Consider the following 22,017-nt stretch of genomic DNA (forward strand, 5'->3'; position numbering starts at 1 on the left):
GATGTTCAGAGATGGCGCCTTGAGTGGTCTCAAACACAAGCCTAGGAACAACATCCTGTTGGCTTGGTGTGTGGCAGGGATCACAGTGGATGATCTTGCATCAATCACACCAGCTTTAACTAAAGCAGTCAGGGAGGGTAAAGAGAAGCAGAGCACTTGAGGCCATGGGGAAGTTTGTGATAAGGAAGTGGAACTGTGGCTCAGCTTTGAGTTAAAAAAAAAAGCCAAGCAAAAATAAGAGGCCCTAAGTTCAAGCCCCAGTACTGACACAAAAATTAAAGAAAAGAAACTAGTGATCAGCTGGGCAAGTATGAGAGAATGATGGCTTACAGGGGGTAGGAGGTGGGGGTCCTTAAGAACTCCAGAAAGGGGAGCTGTATGGGTCAAGATGTGGCAGCTCTAAACAAGTAGAAATTTATTTGCCAAGGTGATAGTAGTCTCAAGTTATGTTGGCTATGGATGTGAAAGTTCCTCTTGCCTCGTTCTTTGAGATTTCTTCCCATTGACTGACACCCTTTCCCCACCCCCCAAAAGCAGTCATGCCCAAGGTGAATTGCTGGCACAGGTCTTCCTACATGTCTTAGAAAGTGAGATGCAGGAGGATTATTTAGATTATTTAGCTCTGCCTCTACCACCCCCCCCCCCCCCCCGAACTCACAGTGAGTAGGTTGATCAAATCCATGTTGGGTTCTAAGTGGTGAGAGGCATTCTGTAGCGAGACCAGTTCACTTAGGGTCACGGAAAGCTGGTGCATTTTCACAATGTTTACTTTGTTTTCTTCCATCCAGTCTGGGAAAATGACATGGACCGCTATCAAGTCTTTCAAGTGGACTCCAAGGATAGGGATTTTGAAGCCATCGCAGTCAGCAAAGGCCTTGCGGTAATTGCAGTAATTGCCATTGGAGGAGACCAACTCGGTCATTTCATTCCAGTTCTGGAAACAGATGGAAAAGTAGACATTTTCAATAACCTTCTCTTTTGGCCCCCTCCCTCTTCACCCACCATCCCACCAGGATCTGCACTGTGTGGCTAGCAAATTCCTCAGCTACTGTGAGAAGTATCAATTGCGCCAATGTTGATGCAGTAAAATATTATCCAGGAAAAAAGAAAATTAGAAAAATGTATTATGCCTGCCTATGAATTGGATAGCCTGTTCTATCTTGTTTCAAAAGAGAACTAGCCACCACATCTGACTACCCAACAGGGATGCTAGGATGTTAAAGAATACTCTGTGGACCTAGTGTTCTTACAATTCATGAGACTATCACAATCCACAAAGTCAAGCACAGAACATGTTACTGTTTCATGTTACTTGGTTGTTCCATGAACATTGCATTCCAGATACTACTTAAAGGTTGGCCCAGGACACTATTGGGTAGGAAAAGTCACACTAAGATTGGAGATAGCTGTAGTTTTAGACTTGGCACTAACTACAAGGCTGAACTTGGGCAAATCACTCACACTTTGGAGGAGCCTCAGTTTCCTTTTCTATCAGAAAGATGAATTCAAGGAAATAATTCTGAAAGACACACTAGTAATTTCAAGCTTCTGTGAGCCTCTGTCAGTCTTAGTCTTTACAACATCGAAACTCTCTCTCTTTTTTTTTTTTTTGCTTTTTTAATTTGAAATTTAGTACAAAGCTAAAAGAAAGTAGAACACATAATGAGTCATGTTATACTTGGAATAAGTACAGAGTTTGAGGTTGAACAGTGGTACTTCTGTGGCTTACGTCCTCTTGTTTATATGCATAAGCCCCTAGTTGGTTAGTTAACAGCAACCAGACCATCCTAATAGATCCCAGTGGAGGTAGAGATGGAGCTGGTTCCTTCTATAGAACCAAGAATGGTCACAGTAATTCCATCCCTTTGGTTTGTGATTGGTTCAGGAACGCAGGGCTAAACCAGTCATACACCATCATTCTCTAGTAACTGCTGTTGGTCCAGGATGGACAAAAGTCTGAAAGGGCCCAAAATGTGTCTAAAAATAAGGTCTTTAGTCCTCTGGGAGCAGGCTTTCTCACATAGTAAGCACCAAATAAACACTTGTTAATATTTACAACCAAACTACAGTCATCTTCTATCACAAATGCTCTTGTTGGAAGATTTAGCACCACCTACCCCCAATCTTCTTTTCTAAATAGATTCAGCTGATATAAGTGGCTTTTCTTTTTTCTTTTTTTTTGGTGGGTCGTAGGGTTTGAACTCAGGGCCTGGGTGCTGTTCTTGAGCTTTTGTGCTCAAGGCTAGTGCTCTACCACTTTGAGCCACAGTTTTACTTCCAATTTCTGGTGGCTAATTGGAGATAAGAGTCACGTGGGCTTTCCTACCCAGGCTGGCTTCAAACTGAAATTCTCAGATCATAGCCTCCTAAGTAGCTAGGATTACGGGCATGAGACACTGCACCCAGCTTGCCATGGCTATTCTTAGTTGTGTAACTTACCATTGTTTAAGAAGAAAATGGTCCCACTTCAGTGATATTTGCTAGGAGCACATTTTAAGCGATTTACAAATGTCTACTTAGAATTAGGACTAGTATTCACAGTACCTTTGTGACCTCTGAGGAAAGATGGGAATGGGTCTCTTTGAGGCGTGAAATGGAGCTGTGGCTAAGGCCTCCCACCACCGCCATCAGGGTGTTGAAATTCTTGAGCTGAAGGAGCTTCTGCAATAAAAATGTTAGCACCAACACTCTGCAAGGATCCTTTAATTGCTCGGAATGTTCCAAACTATAAATGAATGCAAGCATAACTTTTTAAATGAAAACTTAAGGGGAAAAAAAACTATCTTTGATGAGTCTTAAACTGAAGCACAAATAGACTCCATTAGGAAAAGAACTACATTAAATAGGCTGGGTATTTATTTTAAAAAGCAATCTTGTTATTCAAGAAAAATATGCTTTTTTTCTTATTATTTATAGTAATTTTTGTATATTTGTATGTATGCCTAGTTCTTTGTTTTTGACTCTCCTGAGTCCAAATTCAGGGCCGTGTACTTGCTCAAGCACTCGGCCACTTGAACTACATCTCCAGTCTAAGAAGTGTGATTTGTCCATTAGATACCTACTACTGGTTTAACCAAATTTCCTCAATCACTTTTTGCAATAGTATCAATGAATATCCAGAATCCAAGATCCCTATCTGTTTCTAAGACATACCTTTGCAACATTGATAAACTTGATGATGACCTCCGCCCTCTGCTGGGGTGTGGGTTTGCTAAGAACCATCAATTGGACCCACTTGGAGATTCCATTAAACAACCCGATGGATCTCTCCAGGGTTGGGTTGTTCTCCAGGCAGCCATGGATCACGTAGCTTTGATAATCAGTAAACTGGGAAAGGGAAAGTCAGAGATCCGGAGTTATCGGTAAGCTTTCACAAAGTTTGAAATTTTACATTTTCCTATCTCTCTCTCTCTCTTTCTCTCTCCCTCCTTCCCTGCCTCCCTCCTTTCTGGTCTAGCAATGTCGCTCAGGCTTGCCTGCACCTGCAACCATCTTTCTCCACCTCCCAAGGGCTGTGATGATATGTGTGTACCAACTACGGCCAGCCCATGAGGCATTCCTTCATAGCAGCACCATGATTTTTTTCAATTCCTATATGTGATGACACCCCATGTATTTGATACATATTTACCACCAACAGCCTATTTTACAGCATTTCAACCCCCCCCTCCCAAGAAACATTTATTCTTTTGGGGGAGGAGGAGAAAGGGCCAAGATGCAACTTCTACATTCACTGAATCGTAAGATTCCCCCTGGACCATTTGTCAAAATTCTGGTTCCCAGGAACACCCAAGATAAAAAGAATCTGTATCATTGCAGGGAGAAACAAAAGATCCCCATATTTATACTATGAATGACACTATGATCAACCAAGCTGAAGACACAATGGGATATACTAAAGAATAGGAAATAAGTACAAAGATTTCAAATAAAAATTGAGTCATTTCAAGAAAGAGAGAGAGAGAGACAGAGAGAGAGCGCGCTACTCTATAACCCTAGCCAGTCAGGTGGCTGATATCTGAGCTTCAGGGCCAGCCTGGGCAAACAAATCCAGAGACTCTCATCTCCATTAAACCAGCCAAAGGTCAGAAGTGTGGGTGTGATTCAAGTGGCTGAATGTAAGCCTTGAGCAAAAACAATCAGGAATAAAAAGATAGCCCGAATTCAAGTCCAGTACTGGTGGGGAGAGGGAAAAGGGAGAGGAAGAAAGAGAGGGAGAGAAAGAGATAGGAAGAGAGAGAGGAGAGATAAGATATCAGCTGAAGAAGGGCGACTTGTTGGCAAAACAGACATAGATTCTGGGAAAGTTAGTGTGAATTCCATTAAATATATCTGAATCGTTTATGATATATACAGTACAGGGGACTGTCTGCTCACTCCCCCAGGTCTGTCTGGAAGAAGTGGTCAGGATCTTGTGCAAGTAGGACTACTTAGTGAAAGAATCAGTCTTTTAGAAATTCAAGCTTCTCATCAACAGGGCCTTCTTTGCCAGCAATAGTGCAATTCATTTCAAGAAGTGAATTCCCTAGAGCTGGGTGAAGCAAAGCAAAACAGCTAGCTGATTGTGAACCAAGGTGAAAATATCATTGTAACATACTTGTTACAGAGGGAGAAGGCAGCAAAGAACAGACCACAGTCCAGGGGAAAAAGGAGGAGGAAAAGGGGGGATGTAGAAAAGGAATGAAGCAATAGCAAGATGAGGAGGGACAAAAAGTTTAAGGTCTCTCTCCCTGGATGTTGAGATCATCCTCAACACCTACAATTCCTAATTTTCTGCTTGTATTCCTAATTAGTCATTTATGCAAAATCCAACATAAGCACATTTTTCTTCCTTCCAGAATGAACTCTCCCAACTAGACATGTTCACTGGGGAGAAAAGTCAACGAGCTAAATAAACCTTGAATGGTTAAATCTCCATTGAGTATTTAGAAAAATCAGGCTTTAATTCTATGAAAGGAGACATTGAAAACAGCGACAGAAATACAGCTCCTGAGCCATAAAATAAAGGCAGGATAATATTTATCTTTGGTTAAAAGGGATTGTTCCTGTGAATTAAGGGCACTTTTCCAGCAAAGCATAGTGACAGAGCCTGCCAACACTTTGGAGTATGAAAATGCAGCTCTTGGGAAAGTTGGCATGGTGGTTGTTGTCCTTGGAAGAATAAATGTCAAGTTCCTTACTGCGATCCTTCTAAAAGATTTATGCTCCAGAAAAGTGAGGTGTTCAGCCAACTCAATGGGCTCCAGATGGTCAAACAGCAGACAGGCCTTTCCCTTCTTGGATACTTTTTTCCTCTGTGTAACTCTTCTCATCCAGTCATAGGAAGGACTGTAAAAGTAGAGGGAGCCTGGTCAGCGTGCTGAAAACCCTTTTCACTCCATGGAAGTTATTAACCTACTGACTCTGTAACTCTTGGTTGGCCGCCAGGGGCTTGTGCACAAAATACACACTCTTGTCCTTCTTAGTGGAAGAGAAAAACCACTGGCCCCCATTGCCAACAGAACATAAACTTGGAGTTGTTTTTCCAGACGGGGTAGGCTTGCCCTGATCCACCCAGAATCTCTTACTTGCTTTTCCTTGTGACCAAACAAGATCTGGGTGATAAAGGAGAGGTCATATAAATTTGGGCCTTTATCAGCAGATGGTGACTTAAGGAATATTGGAAACTACTAGAAGTTATGGTTCTCAGATTTCAGCATAATAGAAATCACCTGAAAAATGTGTTACAGAAGCTGAGGCTTGGACCTTGCTTGCCCGAGATTCTAATTCATTAGGGAAGATCCTGAATAGTGTATATTGTCAACAGTTATCAAATCACCCACTGTTGATCTTGTTTTGAGGCGGGGGAGGCTGCACTGGGGATTTCACCTCTGGGTTTCACTACTCAAGCCATGCTTCCAGCTGTTGACTGTGCAAAGAAATATTCAGCATAAAGAGAATACAATATGAATGGCTAAAGCATAAGAGTATACATTTTACAAGATAGATAGACATATTTGATCAGCCGGTTGCTTTCCCAACACAAAGTTAAGTAGCAGATTTGAAAAGAGTCTAATCAGAGGCAGGAAACCAGTTCCAAATAATAGACCCAACAAGGTCACCTCACAGCTCCAGGAACATTTGTATAGCTTCTTGCCTGCCTCCGATGCTCTAGGGTAAAGTGCTTCACTACCTTGAATGAACATATCACCTGTGGATCTTATTTAAGTGTAGACTACAATTGAGCAGATTCTGGGTAGGGCCAAGGATTTTGCATTTGTAATGAACCAATTCTAGTGATCCAAAGACTTCATATGGAGTCTCCACAGCACAGGAGACCTTCAGTAGACTCAGATTCACCTGTACCTAAGCACTGAACATCTATTACCTTCCAAGTGCTCTCACATGCTTATAATAATTCCATAAGAAAGGCATTATCCCATTTGACAAACTGCAACTTGGAGAGATAAGTATGTCCAATACAACTGTGTTCATTGCAGCAAGGGTGTCCTCTAAGAAGCAACCTCAACTCTGGAATAACATGAGCTAAGGTCAAGTGAGGGTCAGCATGACAACACCCCCGAAGCAGTGGACTCAGCAAGTCTGAAAGAGCTACCCCTCTTACATGCTGGATATGTCGATGAGGCTGACGTGTTTTTCATAGCCTAGTTGACTAGCTACTTCCCGGAACTCCTCCGTCATACGAATCAAACCTAGATCCAAATTAAACTCCGCAGGAAACTTCAGAATCCAGTACCTGAAAGGCATAAAAGTGCTTTTAACAGCTGAAAGGTTTCAAGTTGGACCTCTATAGAAACTACTGTACCATGTTCAGACACCAATGAACACTGAATCCAGAGTCGTACTTCCAAGCAACCATCACTTATCCCCAGCTAGTAGTCTCTCTCTGCCAAGAGGAATCCCTTCCCCAGTTCATGACAAGTAAGTGGTAATGTGTGTAATGAGGGAGTAGAACAAATTACATGCACCTTCTTTACGAGGTGTTTTGTTCCCTGATTACATTTATCTCTGGTCCAGAAGGTAAATTCTACCCCATCCCTAACCCCTAGTAATAGAGGAGGGGCAATTTTAACAAAGATGGTAAAAGAAGGCATCCTTGCTGCTTGGAGAAAAGCAAATTTCCAACCATTCTAGTATCTGTGAGTACACTTAACACTGGAAGTCAATGAAAATCTGTAAGTCCATTGAAATCCACTTACCTCATGAAGTAGCAGATCTTTAACCGAAACTCATCACAGCTTTCTCCGCTGGCATTGCGATACGTGCACAAGTTAAAGAAAAGTCTTCACACCGTTCTTTGCCCATCCCTGCATCTTTTCCATACACACATTCCTCACATGGGGGACATACTTGACATTTGGGTTATAGGTGGAGAACCTCTAATTTAAGCATTTGAAATCCAAAATGTTTCAGCCTCTGAAACTTTAGGGCCACCACCAATGTCCCCATGCCAACAAGACCTCACCTGGCCCTGCGTGATAAGCAACAGCCAAAACATACCTTATAAAATCATCTTTGGGCAACATATAGAAGGAGTGTTTGAAGTGTAAATGAATCTCACTTTAAGACTTGACTCCCATCTCATTATGTATATGCAGGTAGTCTAAAATTAGGAAAAAAACAAAAACCCAGGCTATGAGACACCTTGGTCTGGAACATTTTGGAGAAGCGATCATGTGTAATAGACCCTCGAATGGGGAAAGAAATGAGCTCTGACCATGAAGTAATTAAAATTTGAATTGTTAGTGCTCTCATCTGTATTTTGGTGGGGGAAGGAGTTTGGAAGATAAGCTTCTTATAGCATTATTTTTGCCTTCTTAAACACCTAACCCATAGCTGCCAACTATAATTGCCAAACTACATTGCCAAGTATACCTAATGAAAATGGGTAGTATGTAGAAGCACCATTTTAGCAAATAAAAAATTTTTTTTGTACTTAAGGTTAGTACTTTACCTATGTAACCTAATTTGTTTTATATATGAGAATGTCATTTTCAGGTATATTAATATAAAAGTTGTGACTTATTCTTAAGACTATTGTCTTTTAAAATATACATATGCAATTTTATTGTCATTATTAAGGTACTGAACAAAGGGTTACCATTTCACAACTCAAGTAATATATATTTTTCTCATTTGGACAATGTCACCCCTTCCTTTACTTTCCTCCTCCTGTCTCTGCCTAAAAGTTGCATATTCATTATCTTTTTAATAAATATTCACTGAACCTCTACTAAATGCTATCACAGTGGGTATGGGATGGAGTGTACATTTTCTTCTAAAAAGAGGAAATTTTAAAGCATTTAAAGAGTCAGGGGGCTCTCTTCAAGTTTTACACAATCCCAATATTCCCATAGGAAGACTTTAAAATGCTCTAATAACAGTGGACATATTAAGAGTAAGAACTCTTGGGGTTGGGTTTGGAACATGGGGAGTGATAGAGCCACATGGGTCAATTCCTTCCATCCTACCCTACTCTCTACTTTGAAACAGCAAGTGCTACTGGAGCTTTGAGGATCTGAGATCAAGGCCAGTATTTCCAAACATCTGTTCTTGCTATGATATTCTAGGGAGAATAGGAAGGTAGAAATAGACAATGGAGAAGCCTGAACTAAAGCAGGCGGGTCCCCTCTTAGCTCAAGAAGCCTTCTTCTTCTGAGGTGCTCCCTGCCCAGTAGGGATTTTTACTCATCTACAGAGTGCTTGCACTTGAAGAAGGTAGGGACCATAGGAACGAAATATTAGAGATTATATAGTAAATATTAAATCTCAAGGAAAAAATGTGAGACTTTGCATAATCAACCATTCAATCCCTTTTCTCCTTTCCTTTTCCCTCTCTTCTTTCACTATATTTTATTCTCATGCTGAGAATGGAACCCAGAGACTTGTTTGTGCCAGGCAAGTGTTCTCTCACTGAGCTACATCCCCACCCTTATGTGGATTTTTTTCTTCTCATATCAGAAGAAATTCTAAAACTAGTATCAATCAACAAACTACAATAAAACTATCAGAGTGTTCCTGGAGTCTTGTCAGCAAGGGAAGATCAAAACATGAGCTTGTGCCTGAGGCAGTGCATAATATTTTAGCCAGCATCACTATCTATATCTGGTCTGTCATCTGTGCCCACAGTTTTGTCATCGTAGAAGGAGTACATTAGGTCTTAGATCAGTGCTCAATATTCTCCCCTTGCCCTACATGTTTAAGACAAGTTACCAAACACTTGCCGTACAGCTCCTGTTTCATTTCACATCTTCCTGATTATTTTCAAGTACAGCCAAAATGTCTAGTGGGGAATCAGTTATTTGGACCATCACCCAGATGTTTCATCTAGACATTCTCAAAAGAGTTGGATAACTGACTGAGAACTCTTTATTCATCTTAACTCACTGGCTTTGGGTAGTCTACCTAAATACAGAGCTTGATTTATGACGATAAAAATTACACAGTAGTTGAAAAGATATATACAGAGAAGTTTCTCTGCCAATTCGGTGGAAGATAAATACCATCGGTGCATCAGTAGGACTATTCTTGGCAAATAGCTGTTATTCAGCTCTCCATTGTCATCTGTTAAAAGTAAAATAAGAATTAGGAGATAATAGAGCTACTCTTCTTTTTTGCCAATATCAATAGCACTAAAAAAACAATAATGTCAATTTTTCCCCTTTAAAATGGTTTTACATTATCTTTAAATTGCACAAAAGGGTTTACATTCAACATGTCAGGTTATGAGGACAATCATCTTGATCAATGTCACCCCTTCCATCCTTCTCCTTTATCTCTCTCAACCCCATCCCCAAAAAAATGTTTTCATAAACTCAGTTCAAGTTTAGCTCCTACTTCTGCTGGGTTTCCTTTACAGGGTAAGGTGGGTTGGTTTTACCCTTCTGGTTCATAGCTGTCAGGTTCATCAAATAACAATAGGGAATAATACAATGTTAAAGACAATTGCTTTTGTCAGTATAAGTCTGGCCTGAGTATTCAGGGCACATATTTTAAAATGTTTATCTGTAATTAAAACTTAATTGATTACCCTATAATTGTTCTGCAGTGTTGCTCTGGCTTACATCAGACTTTTTTTCCCCTTCTTTTTGCTGGTTGTGGGGCTTGAACTCTGGGCTTGGGTGCTGTCCCTGAGCTTCTTTGGCTCACAGCCAGTGCTCTGTCACTTGAGCCACAGTGCCACTTCTTGCTTTTTGTGAGTAGTTTATTCTCCAATAAACTACTACTACTCCAATAAACTACTACTAACAGTCTCACAGACTTTCTTGCCTGGCCTACCTTTCAATCAGGATTCTCAGATCTGTCTCCTGAGTAGCTAGGATTACAGGCCTGAGCTACTGGCACTCAGCCTTAAGTCAGATATTTAGAGGAATCAATTAAACAAACTACTCTTGTGTGATTCTACTTATGCTAGGAATGCTAGGAATATTTTAAGGATAGGGTACATATAAGCAACATAAGAAGCACATAGTTGCAAAGTCTAAATAATTCAGCAAGAGCTATAAGATTGTACAGAAGGACTTTGCTGCCCATGTCTGCGTAAGTTCAACAACATATAACCATCACACCAGAATATACAATGTGCCCTAAGAATGTCTGTTACACTGGGCTGTGGATGGGGGAGTGGGGGTAGGGATGGGGGAGCAAGCAGCTATGAGTAGGAATGGTGTTGTAAACCTCTCAGATGACCACTAAGATGAACTCTGAAGCAAGGTTTCAATGACAAGAGTAGAATAAAAGCATGGAAGGAGAAAGGGCTGCATAGAATCTACCAGAAACACTAAGTAGGAAGCTTGGGTGGATGGCATACAAGCTGAGAGCAGTAAAGAGACTTCCTGGAGTCAACCCTTAAACACTAAGACACAGAGATTAAATCCTATCCCATAAACACCCTGTCACTGAACTGAGAAAAGCACTAGTATCTACATGAAAGGGGAAAGGTTCATACCAAACATCTCAATGCAGGTGCTTAGCAGTTCATCTAACGTGGCTGCTTTCCCAAGGCCGCTGGACCCCATGGTTATTTCCTGTTGTCAAAAAGCTGGAGACATTTTCAACATTAGCGAGATCATCTCCATAATCACATGAGCCAGTGACTTCTGGGCCAGTGACCTCTGTGCCTAGTGGTAGCTTTTTGTTCTTAGTTGTGCTTCAAGAAAACTCTGAGTAAACAAAGAAAGTTATCAGACTAAATAGAAACATCATTGACGCAGTTTTTCACCTGGAAAAAAAAAAGAAGACTTCCACTAACTGCATCTTTCTACACATAAAGAAAGGAAGAGGCTGAGATTGTGTTAGGTCTCATGAGAGTAAAATGACAAATTGTCCCCACGGGGGTGTGTGTGTGTGTGTGTGTGTGTGTGTGTGTGTGTGTGTGTGTGTGTGTGTGTGTGTGTGTGTGTTGAGACCACACCCATTTCCTGTCTCATTGCTGAAATGGTTTTGAAAGAATATCTTATAATTGCTTCATCGTCTCCCCCCTGCCCATTTTAAATACTAATTCTGGGGCTTGAACTCAAGCCCTCACAGTCTTATGTCGCCTTTCCCATTCAAGCCTGCCTCTCTAATCCTTGATTCATACCTTTATTTCTGGCTTTCTGTTAGTGAATGTGAGGTAAGAGTCTCTCAGAGTTCTCTCTCCAGGCTGGCTTCAGACATGCATCCTCAGTTCTCAGCCTCCTGAGTTGCTAGGATTATAGGCTTCAACTACTGGGGACTGGCTGCTTCATTGTCTTAGTAAAATGGCATTCAGAATATTGTTTTTTGTTTATTTGTTTTTTGTTGCCAGTCCTGGGGCGTGGGTTCAGGGCCTGAGCACTGTCCCTGGCTTCATTTTGCTCAAGGCCAGCACTCTGCCACTTGAGCCACAGCGCCACTTCTGGCCATTTTCTATATATGTGGTGCTGAGGAATTGAACCCAGGGCTTCATGACTACGAGTCAAGCCCTCTTGCCACTAGGCCACATTTCCAGCCCCACATTCAGAATATTGTAAATGTTATTTGGCTCAAGATTATTACAAGGATGAAGAGATGAATTTTTTAATACAGATATACTTATAAGCATTATCCTGTGTTCAACAAATATAAAAAATTGTGTTTGCCTAAATTTGCTAAAAGTAACATTAGTAGCAGTAGTAGTAGTAAAATTGTCATCAATAACTTATTGAATAACCACAAAAACACTATAAAAATGTTTTATGTATATAACCCAACTTGTCCTTCACAATAATGCTATGATGGAATTCTTATTCCCCCTTTACGTGAGCTGGATTCACAGAGATTGAGAACTATATTTAAAAAATCATATTACTCAGTAGACACTATGTTGAAAATGAACTACACTACTTATAGTCAGGGATGGAAGGGAAAAACTTGGAGAGAGTGAAGGGAGGGGTGACACTGTCTAAAATGAAATGTACTCATTACTTGTCTTAGGGAACTGTAACCCCTCTGTATATCACCTTTATAATAATAAAATATTTTAAAATAATTTAAAAAGTCATATCATCATCGACGTCTAGAAGTAAGACCCCATTATAAAATAAAACTTTTATAGCCTCTCTTTTATAGCCTTGCAAAAGTGGACATCATAGTCTGTCATAATTTTGCTTCTAATAGGATATGAAAAATATCATCCTTGTGTATTATCTCAAAATGGGCATATACTTCAAACTGTTACAGAGATAGGAGGAAATGTGGGGTGATAACTTCCTGTTTTACAACACTCACGTAGTGGAAATGGGATTGAAAACAACATCATTGAGTTGAAAGTGTCCATGCTGGAGAGACAGCACCATTTTGCACCATTTTACCTTATGGAGCATGCCCACAGACCATCTTGCTATAAGGCATGTCTCCCTTCAGACAATGTAAAACAAATGTGGCCTTGGAGATTCCTCTGGTGAACTGTGTTAGGCCAACATTTTACTCTCAAATATTTATTCAACTGGCAATCCCTGAGCACCTGACATGCCAGGTGTGGGATTAAGCATTGAAGATGCTAAAGTGAATAGAACCCTGTCCCATCCTGCCTTCAATGCCATAGCTTCAGTAGAAAGAATAAGTCACTCAGGCCCATGTGCATGGCTGTATTCATTCAGTGGGGACACCAGAGAGAGACATTTTGGTAAGTCTGTGTATTTTACCCATTGATGGATAAACGTATTTGTTGTAAAAACCTAGGTTAGTTTATTTTGCTTTTCAAGTCAAAACCAAAATGATTGCTCTGTGCTGTTTTGGGGAGTTGACCTTTCCATCAGAGGTTAGAGATAAGCCAGTATTAAAGACGTGATTCGGAGTTTTGGGTTCTATTTGGGATGAGCCAGGTGGGCTGGGCTATCAGGTTGCCAACAGTAACCTGGTGTTTCTGCCACAGGGGGAGCTCCCTTGACAGTCTGTCGCCTTGCAGTTACCTAAGATCATATTGCATAGGTGTGGATTTTATTGTGTCTACAGCTGCCTTTCAAAAATAAAGCTTCTTCATTGTGAAAGCAGCCAGTATTTATTATTTAAAATGGACCAGGAAAGGAAAACAGAAAAAAAAAGTTGCCTAGAAACTCATCATCTAAAATAACCCTTATTAATATCATGATATGCTTATTTTATATTTTATATATCATGGTAGGCTTATTTTATATTTTATATATCTTGGTATGCTTATTTTATATTTTATATGTTTTAAAACACATGTTTTAAAAATAATCTATAATGGTTAAAAAAAATTTACCTGTTCTTTTCACACAGATAGATTTCCAGGTTTAAAAGGAAGCAAGGGGCAGTTACCATCACTGGGAATGTGGAGGAAGAAGTCCACAGAAATGGATTGTTCAACTTCAACTGTAAGTACTTTAGAAAACCTGAAAGAAAAAAAAATAAAAAGAATAGAAATCAAGAGCCCAATTGCGTTAAACAAAGAATCTGCACCTGTAAAATTAGTCAAAGGCATTCCTTGAAGTAAGTGAAGTGTGCAAGACTAGGTCCACACTTTCCTATAAAATCAATTAACTATGGAAAATAGTCAAAATAGCAAATGGGTGACATGATATTTTTAATCAGTTAGCTTTTTTAGAAAAAGAAAAGAAAATTCTGTTTTTGAAAACCCACGTGTGTAGGGCTGGGGATATAGCCTAGTGGCAAGAGTGCCTGCCTCGGATACACGAGGCCCTAGGTTCGATGCCCCAGCACCACATATACAGAAAACGGCCAGAAGCGGCGCTGTGGCTCAAGTGGCCAGAGTGCTAGCCTTGAGCGGGAAGAAGCCAGGGACGGTGCTCGGGCCCTGAGTCCAAGGCCCACGACTGGCCAAAAAAAAAAAAAAAGAAAACCCACGTGTGTGCTAAAGCCAATTTTTAGGCATACAGTGTAAAATAGTAGTTTAGTTTTGAACATACTTATCTCTGTGGATTACTCATTAAGAATGTCCAAACACTGGTTTGGAATGTGAATAAATTCCTCAATTCATACAAGTCTGACCTTAAATCATTCGTGATGGTCTGAATATGAATGTCAATGTTATTTTAGTTCAGGTTGTTTAGTCTCTGGTAGTTTAAGACTTAACTATGTTGTTGACTGTTCATATTACTTCTAAGAGGGAAACTTTCCATTTAAAGGGGCCATGGGGTATGATTTCAAAGGCAAGATGTGTTCAATGTAGCAAAGACTTTTATTAAGATGGTGCATGAAGATGGTCATCCAAAAAATCAGAATCACACTCCCAGTTCTAGAAGTAGTGAAAGGCAACAATTCCATGTAAAAATTAATCCACAGTGATAATTCAGCACCAGGGCTCTCGACTTGGAAACGTTCAATTTAATAAAAGGGGGTGGGGGAGGTGGTTCATAATGAGATAGCCATATGGTCAAAGTTGAAACGACATTGGAGTAAAATACCAGCAATGCTGCATGTTTTAGTAAATTATTTAGCCAGTTAGTAAAGTAACATAAAATGCACCTACCCTGGAGCCTGTGGGATGCTACGTTCAAGGAAGGGGGTCTCCTCCTGCCTTTACATAGCTAAGGCTTTATTTTTCCCCTTAGATATCTAAGGCTGTCTAAGTTGGATGTGTAAGGTGTAGTAGAGAAGCCATTTATAGAAGTGTCAGAAAGAGAGATGGTAGGGAAGGGAAAAGAAAACTGAAGGAAAAATTACTGTTGCACTAGGGCTTTATGGAGTGGGCAGGTGGCCTGGACAGCGATGCACTTTCAGGAATGGAAGCTGAGGGAAAAACCGTCAAGATGTAGATGAAGTTTCCAGATGGTGTCTAGAAATCATGCCAAAATGACAGTGAAGGTTTCTCCTGGCTCTAGTATTGTAGGATTTATAAGGTAGAACGCTGTCTCTAGTAACTATTTAAGGAGCAGTTTGCAAAAGATACTGGCAATTCGAGAACTTCCAAAGACTGTCTTGAGTATAGCTTTATCTCCATTCCCAGAAAAAGGAAAACAAAAACACCTGAAGATTCTCCTCTCTAAGCAGCAAACACTAACTTCACACATAAATGGCCCAGTGCATATTCTTTAGTCATTGGGCTTCACATGGCAACAGAGAAGTTTCACTAAATGCCTACATTCTTTGTGAAACACGAGGTAATTATTATAAACCTTTAAGTCTTGAATCCAGTAAAAAATCATTTATTATGGAACTGAAGGATAATTTATTTGACAAATACATGTGAGACAGTAAGCTGGGTGCTAGAGTATTTGCTGGAGGATGTTAAGGCAGGCAACAGGAAGAACAGTTTGTTGCCAAGACACAATTCTTGTATTTATTCTATAGCAAAGACTTGGAGAAATAATTATAAACTGTCCCCTGTACCACAGAGGAGGTAGTGGGGGAGGGGCACTCATTTAGTCTAGGAGCTAGGGGAGTTTTAGCTAAGCAATGACCCAGTGAAAAGATGAAAAGGGGAGAAATTGAAAGCCTTTGGAAGAACTGAAGGGTTGAACGTAGCAAGTGATGACACCAAGAAGATAGGAGACAGAATTCCTGAATAAGTGTAAGCTGTGAGCGTCCTGAATAAGTGTAAGCTGTGAGCGAGTTTGAGCTTTATCTGAGGGGCAGTGGAAAACCATTCATTGTTCCACAAGTGAATAGGAAAAAAAGACTGTTTTTCTTTTTTTCTTTTTGCTGGTCCTGGGGCTTGGACTTCAGTACTGGGTGCTATTCCTGAGTTTCTTTTTGCTCAAGGCTTACACTCTACCACTTGAGCCACAGTACCACTTGGACCTTTTTCTGTGATTCATTGGAGATAAGAAGCTTGTGGGCTTTTCTGACTGGGCTGGCTTCAAACCATGATTCTCATATTTCAGCTTCCTGGAGTAGGATTACAGGCATGAGCCATCAGCACCTGGCTCACTTTTGGATTTTTAATAGATTCTTACAGCTTTAGTAAGGAGAATAAGAAGAGTAAGAGAGTAAGTGAAAGTAGTAAGAAGAGACTGAAGAAACCTACATTGAAGATGGTTCATTACAACCATCCAAGCAAGAGATAGTTGTTCTCTAAAGCAACAACATATGGTAGTACAGATTAAAGCTAGATTTAGCTTACAAACTCATAAGGAAACATGTTGAATGGTATGTAAGTATATATACATGTATTAATTGAAATATGGTTGATTCCAGGGAAATCTCAAATAGTATAATTCCTTAGAAAGCCCAAATCAAAGCTCAGCAAAACAAAACACTAGGAAACAGGTACTCAAAGGGGTAGGGAAGAGTCAAGGGGAAAAAGGTAGACAAATGAAGAGGAGAAGGATGGGAGGAAATTGGGGGAGGGGATGCAGACACAAATCCACTGTATATACTACAAAATTAAGAAGAGTGAAGGATCCTTTTGGTCTGTTATTTTTCATTTTCTTGATAATGGCCATTCTAATGGGATGAGGTGAAATCTCAATGTTGTTTGGATTTACATTTCTTTTGTGGCCAGAGATGTTGAACATTTCTTTATGTGTCCATTGCCCATTCTTACTTCTTCTGAGAAATTTCTCTTTAAGTCTTTAGCCTATTTGTTAGTTGGGTTGTTGTTTCTGGCAAATGCTAGCTACTACACTGTTGGTGGGAAGGTAAACTTGTTCAACAACTCTGGAAAGCAGTATGGAGGTTCCTCAAAAGTCTAAACATAGAGCTTCCCTATGACCCTGAAATCCCACTCCTTGGCATTTATCCAATAAACCACAAAAAAAGACCACACGAAAGCTACCAGCATGACCATTTTCATTACATCATTGTTTACTTTAACCAAGATATAGAATCAACCCAGATGTCCCTCAGCAGACAAATGGATTGAGAAAATGTGGTATACAATAGAATTCTATGCTTCCATCAGAAAGAATATTATACCATTCATAAGGAAATGGAAAGACTTGGAAAAAATTATACTAAGTAAGTAATCCAGACTCAAAGAAGCATAGGTTGCATGGTTTCTCTCATTTGTTGTAACTAGAAAGTGCCTATAAATCTACACTGAATGATAAGACAAAAAATACACTTGGACATGATAAATTATACAGGACTCTAGACATTCACACAGTGAGACCATAGGAGGATATTCTTAGGAGATGACCACAAAGGCTTAATAGCTATGTGCATATGATCATATAAAATGACGTTTATTGAAATGAACTCCAAGAAATGGAAACAAGAAGTTTTTTTGTTATTTTGCTCCTGTTGTTATTTTTGTTGTTGTTGTTGTTCTTCTTCTTCTTCTTCTTCTCCTTCTTCTTCCCATTGTCTCTGTTTTTTACTTTCTATACCTTTTCTCTTGTATGTAAGTTTATCTGTTTGGGAGAGAGTAAGGGGAAGCACAGAAATGGTGGGACAAAGGGTGAACCAATTCAGCAGTGATACTCTCTAGACACTATGTTGAAAATGAACTATACAACTTGGGAAAGAGGGGGATTAGGAGGGGAAAAACTGGGAGAAAACAAGAGAAGAGGTGACACTGTTTGAAAAGAAATGTACTCATTACCTGATGTATATAACTATGGCCCCTCTGTGTATCACCTTGACAATATAGTTTTTTAAAGGAGAGTTAAGGGAGGGGTATGTATGGAAAGGATGGATGAGAATGTTGAATGGGGTGACATTGATCAAGATTGCATTCATAAATTTCTTTGTTAAATGGCAACTCCTTTGTACTACCTAAGGATAATAATAAAAAGAAGAAAATCTAAACAAAAGAGAGATGGAGAAAAATAGATGGTGACTTTGAAGATAGATCCAACACAATTGGCTATGGAGTATGGGAAATGAGAATCAAAAAGAATACCAAGGGCTGGGGATATAGCCTAGTGGCAAGAGTGCCTGCCTCGAATACACGAGGCCCTAGGTTCAATTCCCCAGCACCGCATATAGAGAAAACGGCCAGAAGCGGCGCTGTGGCTCAAGTGGCAGAGTGCTAGCCTTGAGCGGGAAGAAGCCAGGGACAGTGCTCAGGCCCTGAGTCCAAGGCCCAGGACTGGCCAAAAAAAAAAAAAAAAAAAAAAAAAAAAGAATACCAAGATTTCTATCTAGACATTTGGTTGATCTATAGTGCCAATGCCCTGAGAATGAGGCTAAGGGGAGGAGAGAAGAATCAAGTTCACAGGAGGCAAATGATGAGCTCAGTTCTGGCCTTGTTGAGTTAAGAGATGTCTGAGATATTCTAAGGAGAATTCTGAGTTAACTTGGTTGCCTTTTAGAGACTCCTGAATTAAGAATTGGAAAGATTTAAGTGCTAAAAGGAAAATGGAGGGACAGTGTAGTGAGAAGTGAATCCCTGCAACAACATCTCTGCGAGAACAGGAAAGATATTTCCATGTTCTGGTGAATGGGTTGATATTGATAGAGCAAACGGTTCTCCTCTTTCAATGCAACAGCTAGGAAAAGAAAAGATGAGTCTAGGTGGATTTGTTGTTTTGGTGGTAAGAAGTCAAGAAGTTCTTGACTGGAGACTTATGTTTACTCGAAAAAAATGAAACAAGGTCATAAGCTGAAAGATAAGATGATTACAGATCTGAGGATTATTAAGAGGAAAGAATATGCAAGAGATGTTGTGAAGGACAGAATTATTAGAATTATTTTCTTTAGAGTAGAGGCTGCTGCTTATTTTAAGTTCCTTCTTCATTGATTATACCCACTTGTGCTGTATTTCTGAAGTTATTTTTAGGTAAGCTTTCTGGAAACAATGTACATAGGAAGCCTATACTATATAGAAGAGCAAGTCTGTTATGATATATTCATGCTCCCTATAAGTTGTTGTTGTTTTATTTGTTTTGCTTTCTTTGATGGTACTAGAGATTGGATTCAGGATCTCACAACTGCTCTACCTTTTTGAGCTTTGTGCCTAGCCTTTTTAGTGTGTTCATTTTGTTTTTAAGATAACATCTTACTAACTTTTCTGGGGCTGGCTTCAAACTTACCATCCTCCTGCCTCTTGCCTCTCAAGTAGCTGGTATTACAGGTATGCTTAAACCTAGCCTATCTGGATGTGCTTGCTATAGAAGGTTGAGCTTCAGAACTAGAACAGGACTTGCACTGAACAGGTAGTATCTTCAGTAGGTGCCATCAGCGGGTCACAGATCTCATTTAATATTTCATCAGCTTTGGCCTGATATGGCAAAGAGAAAGTTAAGATACTATTGGGAATGAACTAATAAAGAAATTATTTCTGTCCCACCCTTTGTCTTGGATCCAGGGTGTTTCATTCTGGCAGCTACAACCTTAGCTACATTTGCCATGTTCTCCACCTTTCTGACCAGGCTTTCTCTATCCATCCCACTCTCCAATGGCCTCATTACTTGTCTCTCAAGCTATCATTACTGTTTTCTTCCCAACTCATATTTTGTATTTGGTATTCTTTGGTTGTGTCTGCATTGGTCTCCTTGTTTCAACCTCCTCAGTTGTTTGAATTTTTCTTTCTACTTTGTTTCTTCTGATCAATTGCCCTTGACAGTGTGCTCATTGGCTCTGTTCTTGTCACTGTCAGTTATGTCTATCACGAACATGGGTAATGTGCCCAGTGCTTCCAGCAATGTTAAATCATTCAAAGTAGACTAGGACCAATGTTGTGAAGACTAAAATGCCTCACATTTATGGATAGTGGAGCTAATCTCCCAAAGGTCATTAAACAATGACAGTATAGAGTAGCTATGGAAAATACTGTATTTTTCAACTCTAAAAGTAATTGTTCCCCAATCTTTCCTTTGGTAGGCTTATTTAATAAGATTTTTTCCAGGGTATTAATTTTTTGGTGGGGAGAGGGTATTTGTTCGTTCGTTTTTCCCTGCGAAGGGCTTTGACTAAATGAATGGAGAATGAGTCATCAATACTCTCCTGGATTTGAAAAACTAAAGTAATAGGGGCTGGGAATATGGCTTAGCAGTAGAGTGCTTGCCTAGCATGTATGAAGCCCTGGGTTCGATTCCTCCAGTGCCAGAAGTGGCACTGTGGCTCAAGAGGTAGAGTGCTAGCCATGAGCAAAGAGAAGCCAGAGGCAGTGCTCAGGCCCTGAGTCCCAAGCCCCAAGACTGGCAAAAACAAAACAAAACCAAAACAACAAACACTGAAGTAATAATAACATGCAAAAATAGCACTTGGTGGCAATGTCACGTGAAAGCTGCAATGTTGGGCGATGTTACCCATGTTACGGTTAATCTTATAAAACTCTGAAAGCCAAGATAAGAAAATTGAGTCCTACAGAGGTTACATTACTTGTTCAATAACATAGTACTAGTTAGATTGCAAAGCCAACTCTGACTCCAAATATTTCTTCTTTTTACCACAACCTATACAGTTTTTAGCTGCTGTTAAAAGGCTTGCCTATTAGATACAATTTCTAGGCATTGTCTAGCACACATATTTACTCTTCCTGGGGCTCAGCTTCTCAGCATCTATCACTGGCCCTATTGTCTAAAAGTGAATAAGCTTCATTATTACAGCAAGCTTGGCAATATAGGAAATCACTGGTACCAAGTACCAAACAGGAGTGAGTATGCAGCTCAAAGCTGGTCTCCTATCACCTCACTGCATTTTTTTGGTAATAATGAAGTTACAAAATGTAGCTGCACTTTTCCCTCTGCTTTTTGTTTTTGTTTTTGTTTTTGCCAGTCCTGGGCCTTGGACTCAGGGCCTGAGCACTGTGCCTGGCTTCATTTGCTCAAGGCTAGCACTCTGCCACTTGATCCACAGCGCCGCTTCTGGCCATTTTCTGTATATGTGGTGCTGGGAAATTGAACCCAGGGCCTCATGTTTATGAGGCAAGTACTCTTGCCACTAGGCCATATCCCCAGCCCCCTTAGCTGCACTTTATTTATTTATTTATTCTTAATATTAGCAACAAAACAAATAAATTTATAGCTGCCTGGCATATGCCAAATGGAAAGGAGAACATTTTGGAAGAAGTTCTACGAATAAATACCATTGCATTCTAAGGCCCAAGCTAGGGATTACTTTCCTAGAACTTGCCTGGAACTGAACATGGTTGAGAAGCAAACACACAGCTGTTTTAGACACTTGAGGGTTTGAGGTCTCCACCACATTGAGGGTGAAGAACTACGACAACTCCAGTGTTCACATTGCAGGTAATCGCCCCAAATAAGATCAAGAATAAAGGAATTTACCCCCAAAATTAAAATTTTAGAATTGGAGGAAATGGCTTTATTTTTAAAAAGTTTCCTACTCCTGAATATGTCAATATTACATTCGTAAGAATCCTGTCTGTGAATCTCATGCTTTGGAAGAATCTGGCCTTGAATTTAAAAAAATACCTATATACAATAGGTATCTGAATTAGGGAAGGGAAGGGGAACACTGAAATGGTGAGACAAAGGATAAAGGGTGAACATAAAGGATAAAGGATGAAGGGTATAACAGTGATACTCACAAGACAAGATGTTGGAAATTAACTGTACAATTGGGAGGGGAGATGGGGAGAGGGAAAGTGGGAGGAAAATGAGGGAGGGGGAACAAGTTTGACAAGAAATGTACTGATTACCTTATGTATGTTAGTAACCCCTCTGTACATCACCTTGACAATAA

The 22,017-nt window shown here is 40.0% G+C and overlaps 1 protein-coding gene across 5 annotated transcripts in view; it reads right to left on the reverse strand.

Annotated features, from left to right (window-relative positions):
- Rasgrp3 (RAS guanyl releasing protein 3) overlaps positions 1-22,017 on the reverse strand; it is an 88,233-nt gene that overhangs the window by 30,431 nt on the left and 35,785 nt on the right. For 4 of the 5 annotated variants that reach the window (XM_048353142.1, XM_048353143.1, XM_048353145.1 and 1 more), the window contains exons 2-10: positions 13,727-13,856; positions 10,949-11,162; positions 9,462-9,564; positions 7,200-7,262; positions 6,605-6,736; positions 5,181-5,328; positions 3,154-3,327; positions 2,545-2,661; positions 659-934 (exon numbers count right to left, since the gene is read on the reverse strand). In XM_048353142.1, the coding sequence (XP_048209099.1) occupies positions 659-934; positions 2,545-2,661; positions 3,154-3,327; positions 5,181-5,328; positions 6,605-6,736; positions 7,200-7,262; positions 9,462-9,564; positions 10,949-11,018 (1,083 nt within the window). In that variant the 5' untranslated portion in view covers positions 11,019-11,162; positions 13,727-13,856. Of the gene's footprint in view, positions 1-658; positions 935-2,544; positions 2,662-3,153; positions 3,328-5,180; positions 5,329-6,604; positions 6,737-7,199; positions 7,339-9,461; positions 9,565-10,948; positions 11,163-13,726; positions 13,857-22,017 lie in introns of those variants that run through there. The other variant, XM_048353146.1, reaches the window with a different exon arrangement.

This window comes from Perognathus longimembris, chromosome 8 (assembly GCF_023159225.1).
Source record: "Perognathus longimembris pacificus isolate PPM17 chromosome 8, ASM2315922v1, whole genome shotgun sequence".
NCBI classification, from domain to species: Eukaryota; Metazoa; Chordata; class Mammalia; order Rodentia; family Heteromyidae; genus Perognathus; species Perognathus longimembris.